Below are 20,670 nucleotides of genomic sequence, written 5' to 3' on the forward strand. Positions count from 1 at the left end.
TTTTCTCTCCAGATTCTCTGGCACTCTGAGCTCAGAAAATCTATGGCCGTGGTTTTCACCCTCACGCTGGCAGGGCGGGGCCTGATAGATCCGGCAACGCCGGCTCCACCGAGATCGGGGCGCCCTGATCTGTGTTAAAATAATACAGCCCCACCCCCCACGGATACGGGGAACCCCCTCCCCGACAAGCACAGGGGCAACCCGACCCCCCACAAGCACAGGGACCCCGCCCCCCCTCCGCCAAACCCCACACATAAACACAGAAACATATAAAAAAGGAGTAGGCCATTCGGCCCTTCGAGCCTGCTCCACCATTCAATATGATTGTGTCTGATCCTCTATCTCAATGCCACATTCCCGCTTTCTCCCCAAACCCCTTGATGCCATTGAAATGTAAAAATTATCTGTCTCTTTCTTGAATATATTCAGTGACTTGTGGTAACCTCCTGTGGTCAAGAATTCCACAGGTTCTCAACCCTTTGAATGAAGAAATATTTCCTAATTTCAGTCCTGAATAGTCTTCCCCGTATCCTGAGACTGTGTCCCCTGGTTCGAGATTCCCCAACCAGGGAAAACATCCTCCCTGAATCTAGTCAATCCAGCCCTGTTAGAATTTTATACGTTTCAATCAGATCTCCTCTCATCCTTCTAAACCCGAGTGAACACAGGCCCAGTCGAATCATTCTCTCCTCATTGCACTGTCCCCCCAACCCCAGTATTAGCCGAGTGAATCTCCGCTGCACTCCCTCTGTGACAAGTAAATCCTTTCTCAGGCAGGGAGAGCAAAACTGCTCACAATACTCCAGGTGTGGTCTCACCAAGGCCCTGTATAACTGCAGTGACACATCCCTACTTCTGAACTCCAATCCTCTCACAATGAAGGCCAACAAACCATTCACCTTCCTAATTGCTTGCTGCAGCTGCCTCTCCACTTTGGTTGGCTGGTGTACAAGGACCCAGATCCCTTTGTACATCCACACTTCCCAATACATCACCATTTAAATAATCCTCTTCCTTTCTGTTTTTCACACCACAGTGAATAACTTCACATTTAGCCACATTATCCTGCATCTGCCATGTGTTTGTCCACTCACTCAACTTGTTTCAATCACCTTGAAGCCTCCTTGCATCCTCCTCACAACTCACAGTTCCACACAGTTTTGTGTCATCCATAAACTTGGAAATGTTACATTTGGTTCCCTCATCCAGGTTGTGTTTATATATCGTGAACAGCTGGGGCCCAAACACTGACCCCTGTGGTACCTCACTAGTCACTGCCTGCCACTCGGAAAAAGATCCATTGATTCCCACTCTTTCCTGTCTGTCACCAATTCCTGATCCACTTACATTCCCACAATCCCATGTGCTTTAATTTTGCCAACTAACCTCTTGTGAAGGACCAAATCAAAATCCTTCTGAAAATCCAAATATACCACATCGACTGGTTCTCCCTTATCTATTCTACTAGTTTAATCCTGAAAACACTCCAGTGGATTATTGAAGCCCTTCATAAGCCTATGTTGGCTTTGTCCAATCCTGTTAATGCTTTCCAAATCTTATGTTATTACATCTTTTATAATTGACTCGAGAATCTTCCCCACTCCTGGGGCGTCATTCTCCGACCCCCCGCCGGGTTGGAGAATCGCCGGGGGCTGCCGTGAATCCCGCCCCCGCCAGTTGCCGAAGTCTCCGGCACCGGATATTCGGCCGGGGCGGGAATCGGGCCGCGCCGGTTGGCGGGCACCCCTGCTCGAGTCTCTGGCCCAGATGGGCCGAAGTCCCGCCGATAAATTGCCTGTCCCGCCGGCGTGGATTAAACCACCTTTTGAACGGCAGGACAAGGGCGGCGTGGGTGGGCTCCGGGGTCCTGGGGGGGGGTGCGGGGCGATCTGACCCCGGGGGGTGCCCCCACGGTGGCCTGGCCCGCGATCGGGGCCCACCGATCCGCGGGCGGGCCTGTGCCGTGGGGGCACTCTTTCCCTTCCGCCTCCGCCACGGTCTCCACCATGGCGGAGGTGGAAGAGACTCCCTCCACTGCGCATGCGTGGGAAACTGTCAGCGGCCGCTGACGCTCCTGCGCATACGCCGCCCGGGGATGTCATTTAGGCGCCAGCTGGCGGGGTAACAAAGGCCGTTTCCGCCAGCTGGCGGGCGGAAATTCCTCTGGCGCCGGCCTAGCCCCTCAACGTTGGGGCTCGGCCCCCAAAGATGCGGAGAATCCGCACCTTTGGGGCGGCGCGATGCCCGTCTGATTGGCGCCGTTTTGGGCGCCAGTCGGCGGACATCACGCCGTTTCGGGAGAATTTCGCCCCAGGTGTCAGACTAACTGTAATTCTCCCTTTTTTCGCTCCCTCCCTTTTTAATCAGTGGGGTTATATTTGCCACCCTCCATCTGCAGGAACTGCTCCAGGGTCGATAGAATTTTGGAGATGGTCACCAATGTGTCCAACATTTCCAGAGCCACTTCCTTTAATAATCTGGGACGGAGATTTGTCAGCCTTTAACTCCATTCATTTCCCAGCACCATTATCTTACTGATACTGATTTCCTTCAATTCCACCCTCTCACTGGACCCTTACATTTCTGGGTAATTATGTGTGCCCTCTTTCCTGAACGCCCCCAATGGAGCTCCCCAGAGGACCTGCCCCTGACACTGGCCCCTGTTAAAGGAGAGAGACTCAGGGCCGGATTCTCCGGACGCTGAAATCACGTTCGGCCGGAGAATCACAGTTCCCGACCAAATCAGCGGCGGTATCGCTTTCTCATTGCTCCGCCCCCTCCAAAGCGTACTCTCCGAGTCCGCCCGCCACGTATCGACGGCCTCAGGACATTGCCTGAGGCCCGCCCCCCGATGCTCTGCCCCCGAACGGCCAAGTTCCCGAAGGCGACGGTCACGCGTGGTCTCATCCGTCGGGAACTCGGCGTGGCGGCTACAGACTCAGTCCAGCTCCGCCACAGACAGGGGAGAGCTGATCCACGGGCAGGGGGGACTTTATGAGGGTCTGGGACCACTGTGGGGGGATGGTCCGGGGCGTGTGAGCCGGCGAAAGTGGGGGGGCACTATTTCGCGGGCCGGGTCCGCGAGCGGCCTCGGCCATGTAGCACGGCGAGGCCGCTGCAGGCTGCCGCCACGCGCATGCGCGGCCATGGATCCGGCAATTCTCCGGCGGTATCGGCAGCTAGAGCCGGGTGCTCTACGCTGCGTTCATGCTAGCCCCCAGCAACACGGGGAATCGGCGGCCATTTTACGCCCTTTTTGCTGGCGCAAAATGCCGGCGTGGGGACATTGCCCCAGAATCAGAGAATCCAGCCCTCACAGTCTGGGCCCCGTTCCTGTCACCAGCGGTTACCAGCAGCAATTCTCTGCTGGTGGGAACACTTTGCCTCCGGAACGGAGAATCACGGGCAGTGTGCCGGGGCTGGTTTAGCACGGTGGGCTAAGACAGTGGCTTGTAATGCAGAACCAGACCAGCAGCACGGGTTCAATTCCCTATCCAGCCTCCACGAACAGGCGCCAGAATGTGGCGACTAGGGGCTTTTCACATTAACTTCATTGTAGCCTACTTGTGACAATAAGCGATTAGTATTATTATTTTCTGATAAGATGATAAGAATCTGGGGCGAAATTCTCCGTTATCGGCGGAAAGTCCGCCGATTGGCGCAAAAAACGGCGCAAATCCGACTTGCGTCACGTCGGAAAAATGGGTCGAAAGTCTCCGGCCCGAAATGGGCTAGCAGCGACGTAACGGGATCCGCGCTTGCGCAGTGGTTCACGCCGTGCAGCGTCATACGCGCCGCACGGCGTGACGGCTCATAAGGCCGCGCTGCTCCCCCCCACCCGACCGGAACACCCGACCGCAACACCCGACTGGATGGCCGGCCACCGCTCAGCCCCGCGGTTCGAGTCACGGGATGTGGAGGCGCTCCTGGACGCGGTGGAGCAGAGGAGGGACGCCCTGTATCCCGGGCACGGCCGCAGAGTTGCCCCACGCCACAGCCGGCGTCTGTGGAGGGAAGTGGCAGAGGCCGTCACCGCTGCGGCCCTGACACCACGGACAGGCACCCAGTGCCACAAGAAGGTGAACGACCTCGTCAGAGCAGTCAGGGTGAGCCTCCCCCATATCCCCCTCCCCATATCCCCCTCCCCATATCCCCCCTCCCCCATATCCCCCCTCCCCCATTTCCCCCCCTCCCCCATATCCCCCATATCCCCCCTCCCCCATATCCCCCCTCCCCCATACCCCCCTCCCCCATATCCCCCTCCCCATATCCCCCCTCCCCGATATCCCCCTCCCCATATCCCCCCTCCCCATATCCCCCCTCCCCCATATCCCCCTCCCCCATATCCCCCCTCCCCATATCCCTCCTCCCCATATCCCCCCTCCCCCATATACCCCCTCCCCCATATCCCCCATAATCCCCCCTCCCCCATATCCCCCATATCCCTCCTCCCCCATAATCCTCCCTCCCCCATATCCCCCCTCCCCCATATCCCCCCTCCCCCATATTCCCCATCCCCCATATCCCCCCCTCCCCATAATCCCCCCTCCCCATATCCCCCATATCCCCCCTCCCCCATATCCCCCCTCCCCCATATCCCCCCTCCCCATATCCCCCCTCCCCATATCCCCCCTCCCCCATATTCCCCCTCCCCATATCCCCCATATCCCCCTCCCCCATATCCCCATATCCCCCCTCCCCATATCCCCATATCCCACCCTCCCCCATATCCCCCCTCCCCCATATCCCCCCTCCCCATATCCCCCCTCCCCCATATTCCCCCTCCCCCACATCCCCCATATCCCCCCTCTCCCATATCCCCCATAATCCCCCTCCCCATATCCCCCATATCCCCCCCATATCCCCCTTCCCCCATATCCCCCTCCCCCATCTCCCCCTCCCCATGTCCTCCTCCCCATATTCCCCCTCCCCCATATCCCCCCTCCCCCACATCCCCCATAACCCCCCTCCCCCATATCCCCCCTCCCCCATATCCCCCATAATCCCCCCTCCCCATATCCCCCATATCCCCCCTCCCCCATATCCCCCCTCCCCCATATCCCCCCTCCCCCATATCCCCCCTCCCCCATATCCCCATATCCCCCCCTCCCCCATATCCCCCCTCCCCCATATCCCCCTCCCCCATATCCCCCCTCCCCCATATCCCCCATAATCCCCCCATATCCCCCTCCCCATATCCCCCATAATCCCCCCTCCCCATATCCCCCATATCCCCCTCCCCCATATCCCCCTCCCCCATATCCCCCTCCCCCATATCCCCCCTCCCCCATATCCCCCCTCCCCCATATCCCTCATAATCCCCCCTCCCCATATCCCCCATATCCCCCCTCCCCATATCCCCCATAATCCCCCCTCCTCCATATCCCCCATATCCCCCCTCCCCCATATCCCCCCTCCCCCATATCCCCCATCCCCCCTCCCCTATATCCCCCCTCCCCCATATCCCCCCTCCCCCATATCCCCCATATCCCCCCCCTCCCCCTTATCCCCCATATCCCCCCTCCCCCATATCCCCAAGTGAATCCAGCCCTAACCTTAACCTCTGCAATGCACGCGCTACCGGTGGCGTGCATTCATATACCTGCCTAACACTGTTGCCTTTTACCCCTGCCACAGCCCCCCCCCCCCAACAGGATAAGCGCGCACACAACAATAGGGAGCATGTGAGGACTGGAGGAGGCCCCGCTGATGAGAGGCCACTGACTGAACACGAGGAAAGGGCCCTGGAACTGGCTGGCGGACCTGACGACCGGGAGGTTGCTGATGCAGAGGTCGGGGGCGTAGTAGCAAGTGAGCCACCGACAGCCCGTCCCCATATCCCCCCTCCCCTATATCCCCCTCCCCCGTATCACCTGATCACTGCCTGATGTCTAACCATGCTTGCTTCATTGTGTATCGCAGGACCAAACGTCCAGGCACCCATCCCCACAGATGCAGACCGCCCGCAGGATGCCCCTCGGAGGCCACGGGAGATGGAGAGACCCGGACCCTCCAGCATGCGACGCCCGGAGGATGCCCCTCGGAGGCCACGGGAGACGGAGAGACCCGGACCCTCCAGCATGCGACCCCTGCAGGATGCCCCTCGGAGGCCACGGGAGACGGAGAGACCCGGACCCTCCAGCATGCGACGCCCGCAGAATGCCCCTCGCACACCACGGGAGACGGAGAGACCTGGAGCAACAGGGAGAAGACACCCCGTCACGTGCGGGAGCGACCACCCAGCGACGAGGGGGGCAGCCACAGGCCACCGTCATATCCGAGCCAGGACACTACTACCCAGGACACCACTACCCAGGACACCACTACCCAGGACACCACTACCCGGGACACCACTACCCGGGACAGCACTGCCCAAGACACCCCTACCCAGGACACCACTACCCAGGAAGACGAAATACCGGACAGTGACTCAGAGTGGATGGGTGGAGACGAACCCCCACCCCAAAGTGCCATGGACTCAGAGTGGGACGAAGAGCACGACACAAAGCCACTGCTGTCACCAACACTCTCCACCATCGCAGAAACACTCACCTCGGTTGGGCACTTTATTGATGAGGCGCCTGGTACACTCACTGGTGCGCACAACACAGCCGTCCCGGTACAGCAGGTGGAGGTAGGAGCAGCAGAGGGGCCGGGCGGTTGGAGGGCAGCCCAGCCCAAGCGAACATCTGCCGCCCAGATGGATCCCGGGTTCCTGGAGTTACCACACCCACACATAGATCCGATGCAACCACCGACCCGGAGACGAGCGAAGAGCGTGACGGGCGGCTTGCGGCGGCTGCAGTCGCAGGTGGAGGAGTCCACCCGCGTCCAGGAGCTTGGAGTGGTGCCGGTCATGCGTGCCACCCAAGCTGACACCGCACGGGTGGCGTCCGCGGTGGAGGCAATGGGTGCGACGGTGTCAGACATGGGGAACGGTTTGCGAGGCCTGGGGCTTTCCGTGCAGGCGGCGTCTGTGGCCCAGGAAATGGCTGCCCTCTCACAGGAGGCCATGAGCCAGTGCCAACGCCAGATGGCAGAGGCGCTCAATGCCATAGCCCAGTCTCTGCAGGCCATGGCCCAGTCTCAGCAGGCCATGGCCCAGTCTCAGTAGGCCATGGCCCAGTCTCTGCGGGCCATCGCTGAGGGCATCGGCGCCAGTGGCCATGTGCGAGCCGGCGTCGCACTGTCACAGACAGGGTTTGCCAACCCCCTGGGCTCCATGGCTGCAAACCTGCAGACCCCTGTCGATACCAGCACGGGCCTCCAGGACTGGCAGCGCCAGATGTCGGGGGGGCGTCGGATGGCCAGTCCGTTCGCATCCCCCACCCATGTAGAGGCCTGGGGGCCATCGGGCACCCCGAGGGAGGAGGAGGTGGTGTGGTCCGTCCCGGCTCCCCCTGTAGGGGAGGTCCCGGTACACCGCGACACTTCGGACTCCCCCCCTTCCGTCCCAGGTGCATCGGGTGGGCAACGGGCAGGACAGGCTGGCAGCTCGCCATCCCAGTCGCCCGGGCCGCAGCCTGGCCCATCTAGGCCAGGACGCCCCAGGAAACGGCCGCCAAAGGGATCCAGTGTCAGAGGGCAGGAATCACAGGAGTCCACCTCCAGTTCTGCTGTACCGTCTGGGGAACCACGTAGACATAGTCAAAGGGCCCGTAAGGCCAAACAATTAGACACTGAGTCAGTTGGCACGGGTGCAGGGCACAGATGAGTTTTAGGGGCAAGGGCACGTGCATGAACTCCTTTGGTTATTAAAGTCAATGTTACACCTACCGAAGCTGCCTTTGTGCTCTGTCCAAAGTGTGCGGGCGTGTCATGTATGTTGAGCGCAAGTGTGTGTGTGAGGGGTGGTCTTACCTCAGCCCCAGGTGAGTCTGCCCCCTTCCCCCTGGGCCGCCATCAATATCCCCCCCGGGCAGAGGACAGGACCGTGCGCTGCAGTGTCACAGCCGCATGCAGGGATGGTCCGGGTGGATGGTGGTACTGTGGCCATGGGTCAGACATAGTCCAACGATGTAGAGCCAGGAGCTCATCGCAGGGCGGGTTGTCATCATCCTCCATGGCCTGCAATAGACACGCGTCCACCCGCAACTGGGTGAGCCCGGCCCGTTGTGCCGCCGGTGGATCGGCAATGGGGGGGCGGTGGTGTGCATGCGGGTGGGGTGGGTGGGGTTGGGGAGGGGGGTGAGGGTGCTGGGTGGGTGGATGGGTGTGGGGTGTGGGTGGTCGGCTGTTGCCATGGTGTGCGGTCTGTGGCCATACTACCCGATTCCCACGCCCATCTAATCAGTGAAGCAGGCGGCTATCAGTCTGTCCCGTGCCCGCTGGGCCAGCCGGTAATGGTGGACAGCCACCCGCCTGTGTCTACCCCGTCTGCCCTGACCATTGCCCCCATCCCCCTCATCTGGGGAGGACTGTGCCTCTTCCTGCTGCTCCTCCACTCCGCCCTCCTCTGCCTGCGGCATATCGCCCCTCTGCTGGGCTATGTTGTGCAGGACGCAGCACACCACAATGATGCAGCCGACCCTATCTGACCGATACTGGAGGGCGCCCCCAGAGAGGTCCAGGCACCTGAAACGCATCTTCAGCACGCCAAAGCACCTCTCGATCACTCCCCTTGTCGCTACATGGGCATCATTGTAGCGGTTCTCCGCCCCATTGCGTGGCCTCCGTATAGGCGTCATCAGCCACGATCGCAATGGGTAGCCCCTGTCGCCCAGCAACCAGCCCCTCAGCCGGGGATGGCGTCCCTCGTACATGCTGGGGATGGATGACCGCGACAACCCGAATGAGTCGTGTACACTGCCTGGGTGACGGGCGCAGACGTGCAGGATCATCATGCGGTGGTCGCAGACCACCTGTACGTTCATCGAATAGGTCCCCTTCCTATTAGTGAACACGGCCCTGTTATCTGCAGGTGGCCGCACGGCGACGTGCATCCCATCGATCGTGCCCTGGACCATGGGGAACCCGGCCACGGCAGAGAAGCCCACGGCCCGGGCATCTTGGCTGGCCCGGTCCACGGGGAAGCGGATGTAGCGGTGCGCCATGGCATAAAGGGCATCTGTCACTGCCCGGATGCACCGGTGCACCGATGTCTGCGAAATGCCGGACAGGTCCCCACTCGGTGCCTGGAATGACCCCGTTGCATAAAAGTTCAGGGCCACCGTAACCTTGACGAACACGGGGAGAGGGTGTCCCCCGCCAGTGCCACGCGGTGACAGATGTGCCAGCAGGTGGCAGATGTGTGCCACGGTTTCCCGGCTCATCCGGAGTCTCCTCCTGCATTCCCGGTCCGTGAGGTCCTGGTATGACTGCCGGGGCCGGTACACACGGGGCGCCCTCGGGTGCCTCCGTTGCCGTGGGGCCGCGACGTCCTTCTCCCCCTCCTCGTCCTGTCGGTCAGGTGTCCCTCCAGCCTGGGCGGCTGCCGCCTGCCCCTCTGCGGCAGCCTGCGCCGCCTCTCTGGCATGCTCCTCCTCCTCCTCCTCATCCAGGGCAACATAGACATGAGCGGCTGCCACCACGGCGGCCAACATCGCTGGATGATCTGAAAACATGACGGCCTGGTGGGGGGGAGGGGAACGACGACATGTCACCATTGCCCATATCCCCTCCTCCCCCCAGCCAGGTGGCATGGACCGCATGGGTCCAACTGTTGGAGGCTGGCACCTGGCCAGGTGGACCAACTCATTTGCCCTCCCATCACCCTCCTCGGCACGGACCCCCTCACCAACCTCCACCCCAGCACGGACCCCCCCCAACCCCCAATCTCCACCCCGGCATGGACCCCCTCCCCAACCTCCACCCCGGCACGGACCCCCTCCCCAACCTCCACCCCAGCATGGACCCCCTCCAACCCCCAACCTCCACCCCAGCACGGACCCCAACCCCCAACCTCCACCCCAGCACGGACCCCCCCAACCCCCAACCTCCACCCCAGCACGGACCCCCTCCCCAACCTCCACTCCAGCACGGACCCCCCCCAACCCCCAACCTCCACCCCAGCACGGACCCCCTCCCCAACCTCCACCCTGGCACGGACCCCCCCCCAGCCTCCACCCCAGCACGGACCCCCCCAACCCCCAACCTCCACCCCAGCACGGACCCCCCCCCAACCCCCAACCTCCACCCCAGCACGGACCCCCTCCCCAACCTCCACCCCAGCATGGACCCCCCCAACCCCCAACCTCCACCCCAGCACGGACCCCCTCCCCAACCTCCACCCCAGCAGGGACCCCCCCCAACCCCCAACCTCCACCCCGGCACGGACCCCCTCCCCAACCTCCACCCCGGCACGGACCCCCTCCCCAACTTCCACCCCAGCACGGACCCCCCCCAACCCCCAACCTCCACCCCAGCACGGACCCCAAACCCCAACCTCCACCCCAGCACGGACCCCCCCCAACCCCCAACCTCCACCCCAGCACGGACCCCCTCCCCAACCTCCACCCCAGCAGGGACCCCCCCCAACCCCCAACCTCCACCCCGGCACGGACCCCCTCCCCAACCTCCACCCCGGCACGGACCCCCTCCCCAACTTCCACCCCAGCACGGACCCCCCCCAACCCCCAACCTCCACCCCAGCACGGACCCCAAACCCCAACCTCCACCCCAGCACGGACCCCCCCAACCCCCAACCTCCACCCCAGCACGGACCCCCTCCCCAACCTCCACCCCGGCACAGACCCCCTCCCCAAACTCCACCCCAGCACGGACCCCCCCCTAACCCCCAACCTCCACCCCAGCACGGACACCAACCCCCAACCTCCACCCCAGCACGGACCACCCCCAACCCCCAACCTCCACCCCAGCACGGACCCCCTCCCCAACCTCCACCCCAGCACGGACCCCCCCCAACCCCCAACCTCCACCCCAGCACGGACCCCCTCCCCAACCTCCACCCCGGCACAGACACCCTCCCCAACCTCCACCCCAGCACGGACCCCCCCCAACCCCCAACCTGGCACGGACCCCCCCCAACCCCCAACCTCCACCCCGGCACGGACTCCCTCCCCAACCTCCACCCCAGCACGGACCCCCTCCCCAACCTCCACCCCAGCACGGACCCCCCCCAACCCCCAACCTCCACCCCAGCACGGACCCCAACCCCCAACCTCCACCCCAGCACGGACCCCCCCCAACCCCCAACCTCCACCCCAGCACGGACCCCCCCCCCAACCTCCACCCCAGCACGGACCCCCCCCCCAACCCCCAACCTCCACCCCAGCACGGACCCCCTCCCCAACCTCCACCCCGGCACGGACCCCCTCCCCAACCTCCACCCCAGCACGGACCCCCCCCAACCCCCAACCTGGCCGGACCCCCCCCAACCCCCAACCTCCACCCCGGCACGGACTCCCTCCCCAACCTCCACCCCAGCACAGACCCCCACCCCAACCTCCACCCCAGCACGGACCCCCCCCAACCCCCAACCTCCACCCCAGCACGGACCCCCTCCCCAACCTCCACCCCGGCACGGACCCCCTCCCCAACCTCCACCCCAGCACGGACCCCCCCCCCCCCCCGCCCCCCCCCCCTCTGCACACACACACACACAAGCCGAGACACACCTCTCCTCACGCAATCAGTCTGCGGTCACGCCATTTCCTGCCCAGAGCCAACCCCCCAGGCCGTCACTCACCTCCTCGCTGGTCGGCGTGAGCCTGGAGCACCGGGTCACGCCGATGAAAAGGAGGTTTGATTCACGTCGACGTGAACGGTCATCACATCGACGGGACTTCGGCCCATCCGGGAGGGAGAATATTCGGCAGGCCGAAAATCGGCTGCCTTGCGCAGACCCGTGACATTCTCCGCGGCAGCGGCGCCATTAACGCCCCGCCGACTTTTCTCCCTTCGGAGACTTCAGCGGGGGCGGGGGCGGGATTCACGGCGGCCAACGGCCATTCTCCGACCCGGCGGGGGGTCGGAGAATGACGCCCCTGTTGTCTTGTTGACTGTGCAATAATTAACACTCACTCCTGCCTGTGACAACAGTCAAAATTAACTCTGCCCAGATGCACTGTTCTGTTTGTTCTTTATTCGAATCATGTAAAATCACATCTACCTTTTTACAGGATCAGAGACAGAGTCAGGCCTGTCAGGGTGGTGATTCTCTGAACAATATCAATGAACAAACCTGTTTATCTGCAGTCTATTTATATTACTCATTTGTTCCGTCCCTTTCTGGTCTGTGGTTTATAAAGTTGCTGCTGGAATCAGAAATGAAACTGAAAGGTTTCACTGAACTCCGATCACCATTTTACTTAGAGCTTAGAACAAGGTGATCAGCCCTTCGAGATGGAAGATGAACTTTCCTGTGCTGTTTGCCATGATCTGTATAAAGATCCTGTCTTACTCGACTGTGATCACAGTTTCTGTCGATCCTGTATAACCCAGTACTGGGAGGAAGCTGACACCACCCCCTGTCCCATCTGTGGAAAGGAGAATTCATCCAGAGACCTGAGACCAAACCTCACCCTCTCCAACATCGTGGAAATGTTTGTAAAAAGTGATAAATGTGATAAAATTCATCAGGAATGCAGCCGTCACAAGGAGAAGCTGAAATTATTTTGTAAAACTGACAATCAGCCCATCTGTCTGGTTTGTCAGAATTCAAAAAATCATCAAAACCACGAGTTGCTGCCAGTGGAAGAAGCTGCTGAGGAGTTTAAGGTGAGGAGATCTTGTTTGAAAGTTTGAAGAGTGAGTTTGGGAATTTGAATCTAGGTGGGAATTGAATCAAATCAGTAAGGCAGCTCCTTTTAAATTTCAGGAGTTTAAATTAATTTAAATTAAGCTAGAATTGTGCAGTGTAGGTTAACAAGGGCTGCCCCACCCACTCACATAACTGGTTGGCAGTTAAGTGTCAGTCACTTAAATCTACCTTGATCTAAAAGCAGGTGGGGGAGGGGAGTCAATTCAGGACAATTTAAAAAGAGCAACTTGTAAACTCACTCCCAGTGAGTTCTCCCAGTGAGCCAGAGAAGACAGCCAGAGTGTGACAGAACCAAGAGTGAGTTTGGGAATTTGAATCTAGGTGGGAATTCAAAGCTGGGTGGGGAGGAGGTGCTTTTCATCCCTGGTAAGTGACTGGTAAGTAGTGGTTCTGTTTTCTTTTTCTTTTCATTGGTATATTTATTTATTTTTTTCTTCGTTGTTTAGTTATTTATTTATTATTATTTTTTGGGGGGGAAATTGTAATTATTGAAGTTAACCGAAGGTTTAAGACATGGCAGGAGATCTCAGACCCGTGTCATGCTCCTCGTGTGCGATGTGGGAGCTCAGGGACACGTCAACTGTCCCTGGCTCCTTCACGTGCGAGAAGTGTGTCCTGTTGCAGCTCCTGTTAGACCGCTTGACGGCTCTGGAGCTGCGGATGGACTCACTTTGGAGAATCCGCGATGCTGAGGATTTGTGGATAGCATGTTTAGCGAGGTGGTCACACCGCAGGTGAAAGGTACTGAGGGAGATAGAAAATGGGTGACCAAAAGACAGAGCAAGAATAGGAAGGCAGTGCAGGTGTCCTCTGCGGTCATCTCCCTGCAAAACAGATATACCGCTTTGGATACTGTTGAGGGAGATGGCTCACCAGGGGAAGGCAGCAGCAGCCAGGTTCATGGAACCGTGGCTGGCTCTGCTGCACAGCTGGGCAGGAAGAATGGCAGGGCTATAGTGATAGGGGACTCAATTGTAAGGGGAATAGACAGGCGGTTCTGCGGACGCAATCGAGACTCCAGGATGGTATGTTGCCTCCCTGGTGCAAGCGTCAAGGATGTCTCGGAGCAGCTGCAGGACATTCTGGGGGGGGGGGGTGAACAGCCAGCTGTCGTGGTGCACATTGGCACCAACGATATAGGTAAAAAATGGGACGAGGTCCTAAAAGCTGAATTCAGGGAGTTAGGAGTTACACTAAAAAGTAGGACCTCAAAGGTAATAATCTCAGGATTGCTACCAGTGCCACGAGCTAGTCAGAGTAGGAATGTCAGGATAGATAGGATGAATGCGTGGTTCAAGAGATGGTGCAAGAGGGAGGGATTCAAATTCCTGGGGCTTTGGAACCGATTCTGGGGGAGGTGGGACAAGTACAAACCGGACGGTCTGCACCTGGGCAGGACTGGAACCGATGTCCTGGGGGGGGGTTTGCTGGAGCTGTTGGGGAGAGTTTAAACTAATGTGGCAGGGGGATGGGAACCGATGCAGGAAGTTGAAAGGTAGTAAAACAGGGACAGAAACAAAAGGCAGTAAGGGGGAAAGTGTAAGGCAGAGAAGCCATAGTCAAAAATCAAAAAGGGCGACAGTACAAGGTACAGTGACTGAGGGGAGCTCAGTGAATAGGACCAGGAATACTAAAAGGAATAAAATGGGAAGTGAAAACTTTAATGGTAAGCGACGCGGCAGGTTGTTCCATGAAGATATGGGTTCAACGACAAGGAAAATTAGGAGAAAGGTTAAGAGGAAATATAACTTAGGAGAGGTTACTGATCGAGGTGTTAAGATTCAGAACATAAGTAAAAAAGCCAACATAAGTGTACTTTACCTGAATGCTCGTAGTATACGGAATAAGGTAAATGAGTTAATGGCGCAAATCATCGTGAATGACTATGATTTAGTGGCCATTACTGAAACATGGTTAAAGGATGGTCACGACTGGGAATTAAATATCCAAGGGTATCAAACTATTCGGAAGGAAAGAGTGGATGGTAAGTGGGGTGGTGTAGCTCTGTTATTTAAGGATGATATCCGGGCAACAGTAATGGATGACATCGGTGCTATGGAGGATAAGGTTGAATCCATTTGGGTGGAAATCAGGAATAGGAAGGCGAAAACGTCACTGATAGGAATAGTCTATAGGCCACCAAATAGTAACATTATGGTGGGGCAGGCAATAAACAAAGAAATAACTGATGCATGTAGAAATGGTACAGCAGTTATCACGGGGGATTTTAATCTTCATGTCGATTGGTTTAACCAGGTCGGTCAAGGCAGCCTTGAGGAGGAGTTTATAGAATGTATCTGCGATAGTTTCCTAGAACAGTATGTAATGGAACCTATGAGGGAACAAGCGGTCCTAGATCTGGTCCTGTGTAATGAGACAGGATTGATTCATGATCTCATAGTTAGGGATCCTCTCGGAAGGAGCGATCACAATATGGTGGAATTTAAAATACAGATGGAGGGTGAGAAGGTAAAATTAAGCACTGGTGTTTTGTGCTTAAACAAAGGAGATTACAATGGGATGAGAGAAGAACTAGCTAAGGTAGACTGGGAGCAAAGACTTCATGGTGAAACAGTTGAGGAACAGTGGAGAACCTTCCAAGCGATTTTTCACAGTGCTCTGCAAAGGTTTATACCAACAAAAAGGAAGGACGGTAGAAAGAGGGAAAATCAACCGTGGATATCTAAGGAAATAAGGGAGAGTATCAAATTGAAGGAAAAAGCACACGAAGTAGCAAAGATTAGTGGGAGACTAGAGGACTGGGAAATCTTTATGGGGCAACAGAAAGCTACTAAAAAAGCTATAAAGAAGAGTAAGATAGATTGAGAGTAAACTTGCTCAGAATATAAAAACAGATAGTAAAAGTTTCTACAAATATATAAAACAAAAAAGAGTGGCTGAGGTAAATATTGGTCCTTTAGAAGATGAGAAGGGAGATTTAATAATGGGAGTTGAGGAAATGGCTGAGGAACTGAACAGGTTTTTTGGGTTGGTCTTCACAATGGAAGACACAAATAACATGCCAGTGACTGATGGGAATGAGGCTATGACAGGTAAGGACCTTGAGATGATTGTTATCACCAAGGAGGTAGTGATGGGCAAGCTAATGGGGCTAAAGGTAGACAAGTCTCCTGGCCCTGATGGAATGCATCCCAGAGTGCTAAAAGAGATGGCTAGGGAAATTGCAAATGCACTAGTGATAATTTACCAAAATTCACTAGACTCTGGGGTGGTCCTGGCGGATAGGAAATTAGCAAACGTGAAACCACTGTTTAAAAAAGGAGGTAGGCAGAAAGCGGGTAACTATAGGCCAGTGAACTTAACTTCAAAGAACAAAGAACAAAGAAATGTACAGCACAGGAACAGGCCCTTCGGCCCTCCAAGCCCGTGCCGACCATGCTGCCCGACTAAACTACAATCTTCTACACTTCCTGGGTCCGTATCCTTCTATTCCCATCCTATTCATGTATTTGTCAAGATGCCCCTTAAATGTCACTACCGTCCCTGCTTCCACCACCTCCTCCGGTAGCGAGTTCCAGGCACCCACTACCCTCTGCGTAAAAAACTTGCCTCGTACATCTACTCTAAACCTTTCCCCTCTCACCTTAAACCTATGCCACCTAGTAATTGACCCCTCTACCCTGGGGAAAAGCCTCAGACTATCCACTCTGTCTATGCCCCTCATAATTTTGTATACCTCTATCAGGTCTCCCCTCAACCTCCTTCGTTCCAGTGAGAACAAACCGAGTTTATTCAACCGCTCCTCATAGCTAATGCCCTCCATACCAGGCAACATTCTGGTAAATCTCTTCTGCACCCTCTCTAAAGCCTCCACATCCTTCTGGTAGTGTGGCGACCAGAATTGAACACTATACTCCAAGTGTGGCCTAACTAAGGTTCTATACAGCTGCAACATGACTTGCCAATTCTTATACTCAATGCCCCGGCCAATGAAGGCAAGCATGCCGTATGCCTTCTTGACTACCTTCTCCACCTGTGTAGCCCCTTTCAGTGACCTGTGGACCTGTACTCCTAGATCTCTTTGACTTTCAATACTCTTGAGGGTTCTACCATTCACTGTATATTCCCTACCTTCATTAGACCTTCCAAAATGCATTACCTCACATTTGTCCGGATTAAACTCCATCTGCCATCTCTCCGCCCAAGTCTCCAAACAATCTAAATCCTGCTGTATCCTCCGACAGTCCTCATCGCTATCCGCAATTCCACCAACCTTTGTGTCGTCTGCAAACTTACTAATCAGACCAGTTACATTTTCCTCCAAGTCATTTATATATACTACAAAGAGCAAAGGTCCCAGCACTGATCCCTGTGGAACACCACTGGTCACAGCCCTCCAATGAGAAAAGCATCCTTCCATTGCTACTCTCTGCCTTCTATGGCCTAGCCAGTTCTGTATCCACCTTGCCAGCTCACCCCTGATCCCGTGTGACTTCACCTTTTGTACTAGTCTACCACGAGGGACCTTGTCAAAGGCCTTACTGAAGTCCATATAGACAACATCTACTGCCCTACCTGCATCAATCATCTTAGTGACCTCCTCGAAAAACTCTATCAAGTTAGTGAGACACGACCTCCCCTTCACAAAACCGTGCTGCCTCTCACTAATACGTCCATTTGCTTCCAAATGGGAGTAGATCCTGTCTCGAAGAATTCTCTCCAGTAAATTCCCTACCACTGAAGTAAGGCTCACCGGCCTGTAGTTCCCGGGATTATCCTTGCTACCCTTCTTAAACAGAGGAACAACATTGGCTATTCTCCAGTCCTCCGGGACATCCCCTGAAGACAGCGAGGATCCAAAGATTTCTGTCAAGGCCCCAGCAATTTCCTCTCCAGCCTCCTTCAGAATTCTGGGGTAGATCCCATCAGGCCCTGGGGACTTATCTACCTTAATATTTTTTAAGACACCCAACACCTCGTCTTTTTGGATCACAATGTGACCCAGGCTATCTACACCCCCTTCTCCAGACTCAACATCTACCAATTCCTTCTCTTTGGTGAATACTGATGCAAAGTATTCATTTAGTACCTTGCCCATTTCCTCTGGCTCCACACATAGATTCCCTTGCCTATCCTTCAGTGGGCCAACCCTTTCCCTGGCTACCCTTTTGCTTTTTATGTACGTGTAAAAAGCCTTGGGATTTTCCTTAACCCTATTTGCCAATGACTTTTCGTGACCCCTTCTAGCCCTCCTGACTCCTTGCTTAAGTTCCTTCCCACTTTCCTTATATTCCACGCAGGCTTCGTCTGTTCCCAGCCTTTTAGCCCTGACAAATGCCTCCTTTTTCTTTTTGACGAGGCCTACAATATCACTCGTCATCCAAGGTTCCCGAAAATTGCCGTATTTATCCTTCTTCCTCACAGGAACATGCCGGTCCTGCATTCCTTTCAACTGCCACTTGAAAGCCTCCCACATGTCAGATGTTGATTTGCCCTCAAACATCCGCCCCCAATCTGTGTTCCTCATTTCCCGCCTAATATTGTTAGAATTAGCCTTCCCACCAATTTAGCACATTCATCCTAGGACCACTCTTATCCTTGTCCACCAGTACTTTAAAACTTACTGAATTGTGGTCACTGTTACCGAAATGCTCCCCTACTGAAACATCTACCACCTGGCCGGGCTCATTCCCCAATACCAGGTCCAGTACCGCCCCTTCCCTAGTTGGACTGTCTACATATTGTTTTAAGAAGCCCTCCTGGATGCTCCTTACAAACTCTGCCCCGTCTAAGCCCCTGGCACTAAGTGAGTCCCAGTCAATATTGGGGAAGTTGAAGTCTCCCATCACCACAACCCTGTTGTTTTTACTCTTTTCCAAAATCTGTCTACCTATCTGCTCCTCTATCTCCCGCTGGCTGTTGGGTGGCCTGTAGTATACCCCCAACATTGTGACTGCACCCTTCTTATTCCTGATCTCTACCCATATAGCCTCACTGCCCTCTGAGGTGTCCTCTCGCAGTACAGCTGTGATATTCTCCTGAACCAGTAGCGCAACTCCGCCTCCCCTTTTACATCCCCCTCTATCCCGCCTCAAACATCTAAATCCTGGAACGTTTAGCTGCCAATCCTGCCCTTCCCTCAACCAGGTCTCTGTAATGGCAACAACATCATAGTTCCAAGTACTAATCCAAGCTCTAAGTTCATCTGCCTTACCCGTAATACTTCTTGCATTAAAACATATGCACTTCAGTCCACCAGACCCGCTGTGTTCAGCAACTTCTCCCTGTCTGCTCTGCCTCAGAGCCACACTGTCCCTATTCCCTAGTTCTCCCTCAATGCTCTCACCTTCTGACCTATTGCTCCCGTGCCCACCCCCCTGCCATACTAGTTTAAACCCTCCTGTGTGACTTCGGTAGTTGGGAAAATGCTGGAATCTATCATCAAGGAAGAAATAGCGAGGCATCTGGATGGAAATTGTCCCATTGGGCAGACGCAGCATGGGTTCATAAAGGGCAGGTCGTGCCTAACTAATTTAGTGGAATTTTTTGAGGACATTACGAGTGCGGTAGATAATGGGGAGCCAATGGATGTGGTATATCTGGATTTCCAGAAAGCCTTTGACAAGGTGCCACACAAAAGGTTGCTGCATAAGATAAATAGGTTAATGCCAGACCTGAAGGGGTTGGATTACGAGGAGATGTTGAGTAGACTGGGACTCTACTCGTTGGAATTTAGAAGGATGAGGGGGGATCTTATAGAAACATATAAAATTATGAAGGGAATAGATAGGATAGATGCGGGCAGGTTGTTTCCACTGGCGGGTGAAAGCAGAACTGGGGGGCATCGCCTCAAAATAAGGGGAAATAGATTTAGGACTGAGTTTAGGAGGAACTTCTTCACCCAAAGGGTTGTGAATCTATGGAATTCCTTGCCCAATGAAGCAGTAGAGGCTCCTTCATTAAATATTTTTAAGATAAAGATAGATAGTTTTTTGAAAAAAAGGGATTAAGGGTTATGGTGTTCGGGCCGGAAAGTGGAGCTGAGTCCACAAAAGATCAGCCATGATCTCATTGAATGGTGGAGCAGGCTCGAGGGGCCAGATGGCCTACTCCTGCTCCTAGTTCTTATGTTCTTATGAAACAAAATACAGAAACAGATACCGGAATCCTGAACAGAGAACATTCATAGATTTGGGTTTGAGTGTCTCTCAATGTTTATTATTTAATTAATCGGTCTTTAGATGAACTGTTATTTGTGTCACTGCTTCAGAAACCAGGGGCAGAAAGTGAAGGAATTTCACTTTAGTCTGAACACCACTTTAATAGAAGCTAATCAACAACTTATATTTATCAGGGCTGCGGAAGCTTCTTGTATAACCAGAAGGGGTTTATTGATAACAAGGTGAAGGTTAACTATACACAGGCACACAGGTCTCTGAAATAGGACTTCACTCTACGACTCCTGGGTTCACACTGCCCAGTCCCCCGTTCCCAGGTCCTCGCGCTTTCCCACATTGGTCGGGGTTCGCCCGCTCTTGCACGATAGACCCCGAGCTGGTCACGTGGATTGTGATGATCGTTCCTGAAAGAGGCCGTACTACCATATCCCTCCCCCTTAGGTCCCTCAGCAACATCATTACAACATGGGCCATGTACAGTTAAATATGTACAAGAAAAGGCTGAGACAAAAAAGGAGGGAGTCCACAGCAGTCTTTCTTAGGGTTAATCTGTCAGGGTACTTCTTAGGCCTAATGGACCGCCTCAGCCCCCCAACAGGCTCCTCCACCAATGAGGTAGTTTTGTTGTCGACAGCAGGTGGTCGCCTCGAGGATTCGACCATTCCTTCGGAGGCACCGCCCCCCCCCCCCCCGCTCCAGCACCTCCAGGGGTATTTGGCGGGGCCTTTATGGAACTCCCCAGTTCCCTCGGTTCTGGTTCCACTGTGGGGTCACTGGCGATGCTGCTGGTTCCACCTGCTCAGCCACTGG

The 20,670-nt window shown here is 55.7% G+C and overlaps 1 protein-coding gene across 1 annotated transcript in view; it reads left to right on the forward strand.

Annotated features, from left to right (window-relative positions):
* The first annotated feature begins 12,139 nt into the window (after positions 1-12,139).
* The window catches only part of LOC140390520 (zinc-binding protein A33-like), a 33,967-nt gene continuing 25,436 nt past the window's right edge, over positions 12,140-20,670 (forward strand). Inside the window, exon 1 of the mRNA XM_072475690.1 lies at positions 12,140-12,678. Coding sequence (XP_072331791.1) covers positions 12,304-12,678 — 375 coding nt within the window. The 5' untranslated portion in view covers positions 12,140-12,303. The remainder of the gene's footprint in view (positions 12,679-20,670) is intronic.

Source organism: Scyliorhinus torazame, chromosome 14 (genome assembly GCF_047496885.1).
Source record: "Scyliorhinus torazame isolate Kashiwa2021f chromosome 14, sScyTor2.1, whole genome shotgun sequence".
In the NCBI taxonomy this organism is placed as follows: Eukaryota; Metazoa; Chordata; class Chondrichthyes; order Carcharhiniformes; family Scyliorhinidae; genus Scyliorhinus; species Scyliorhinus torazame.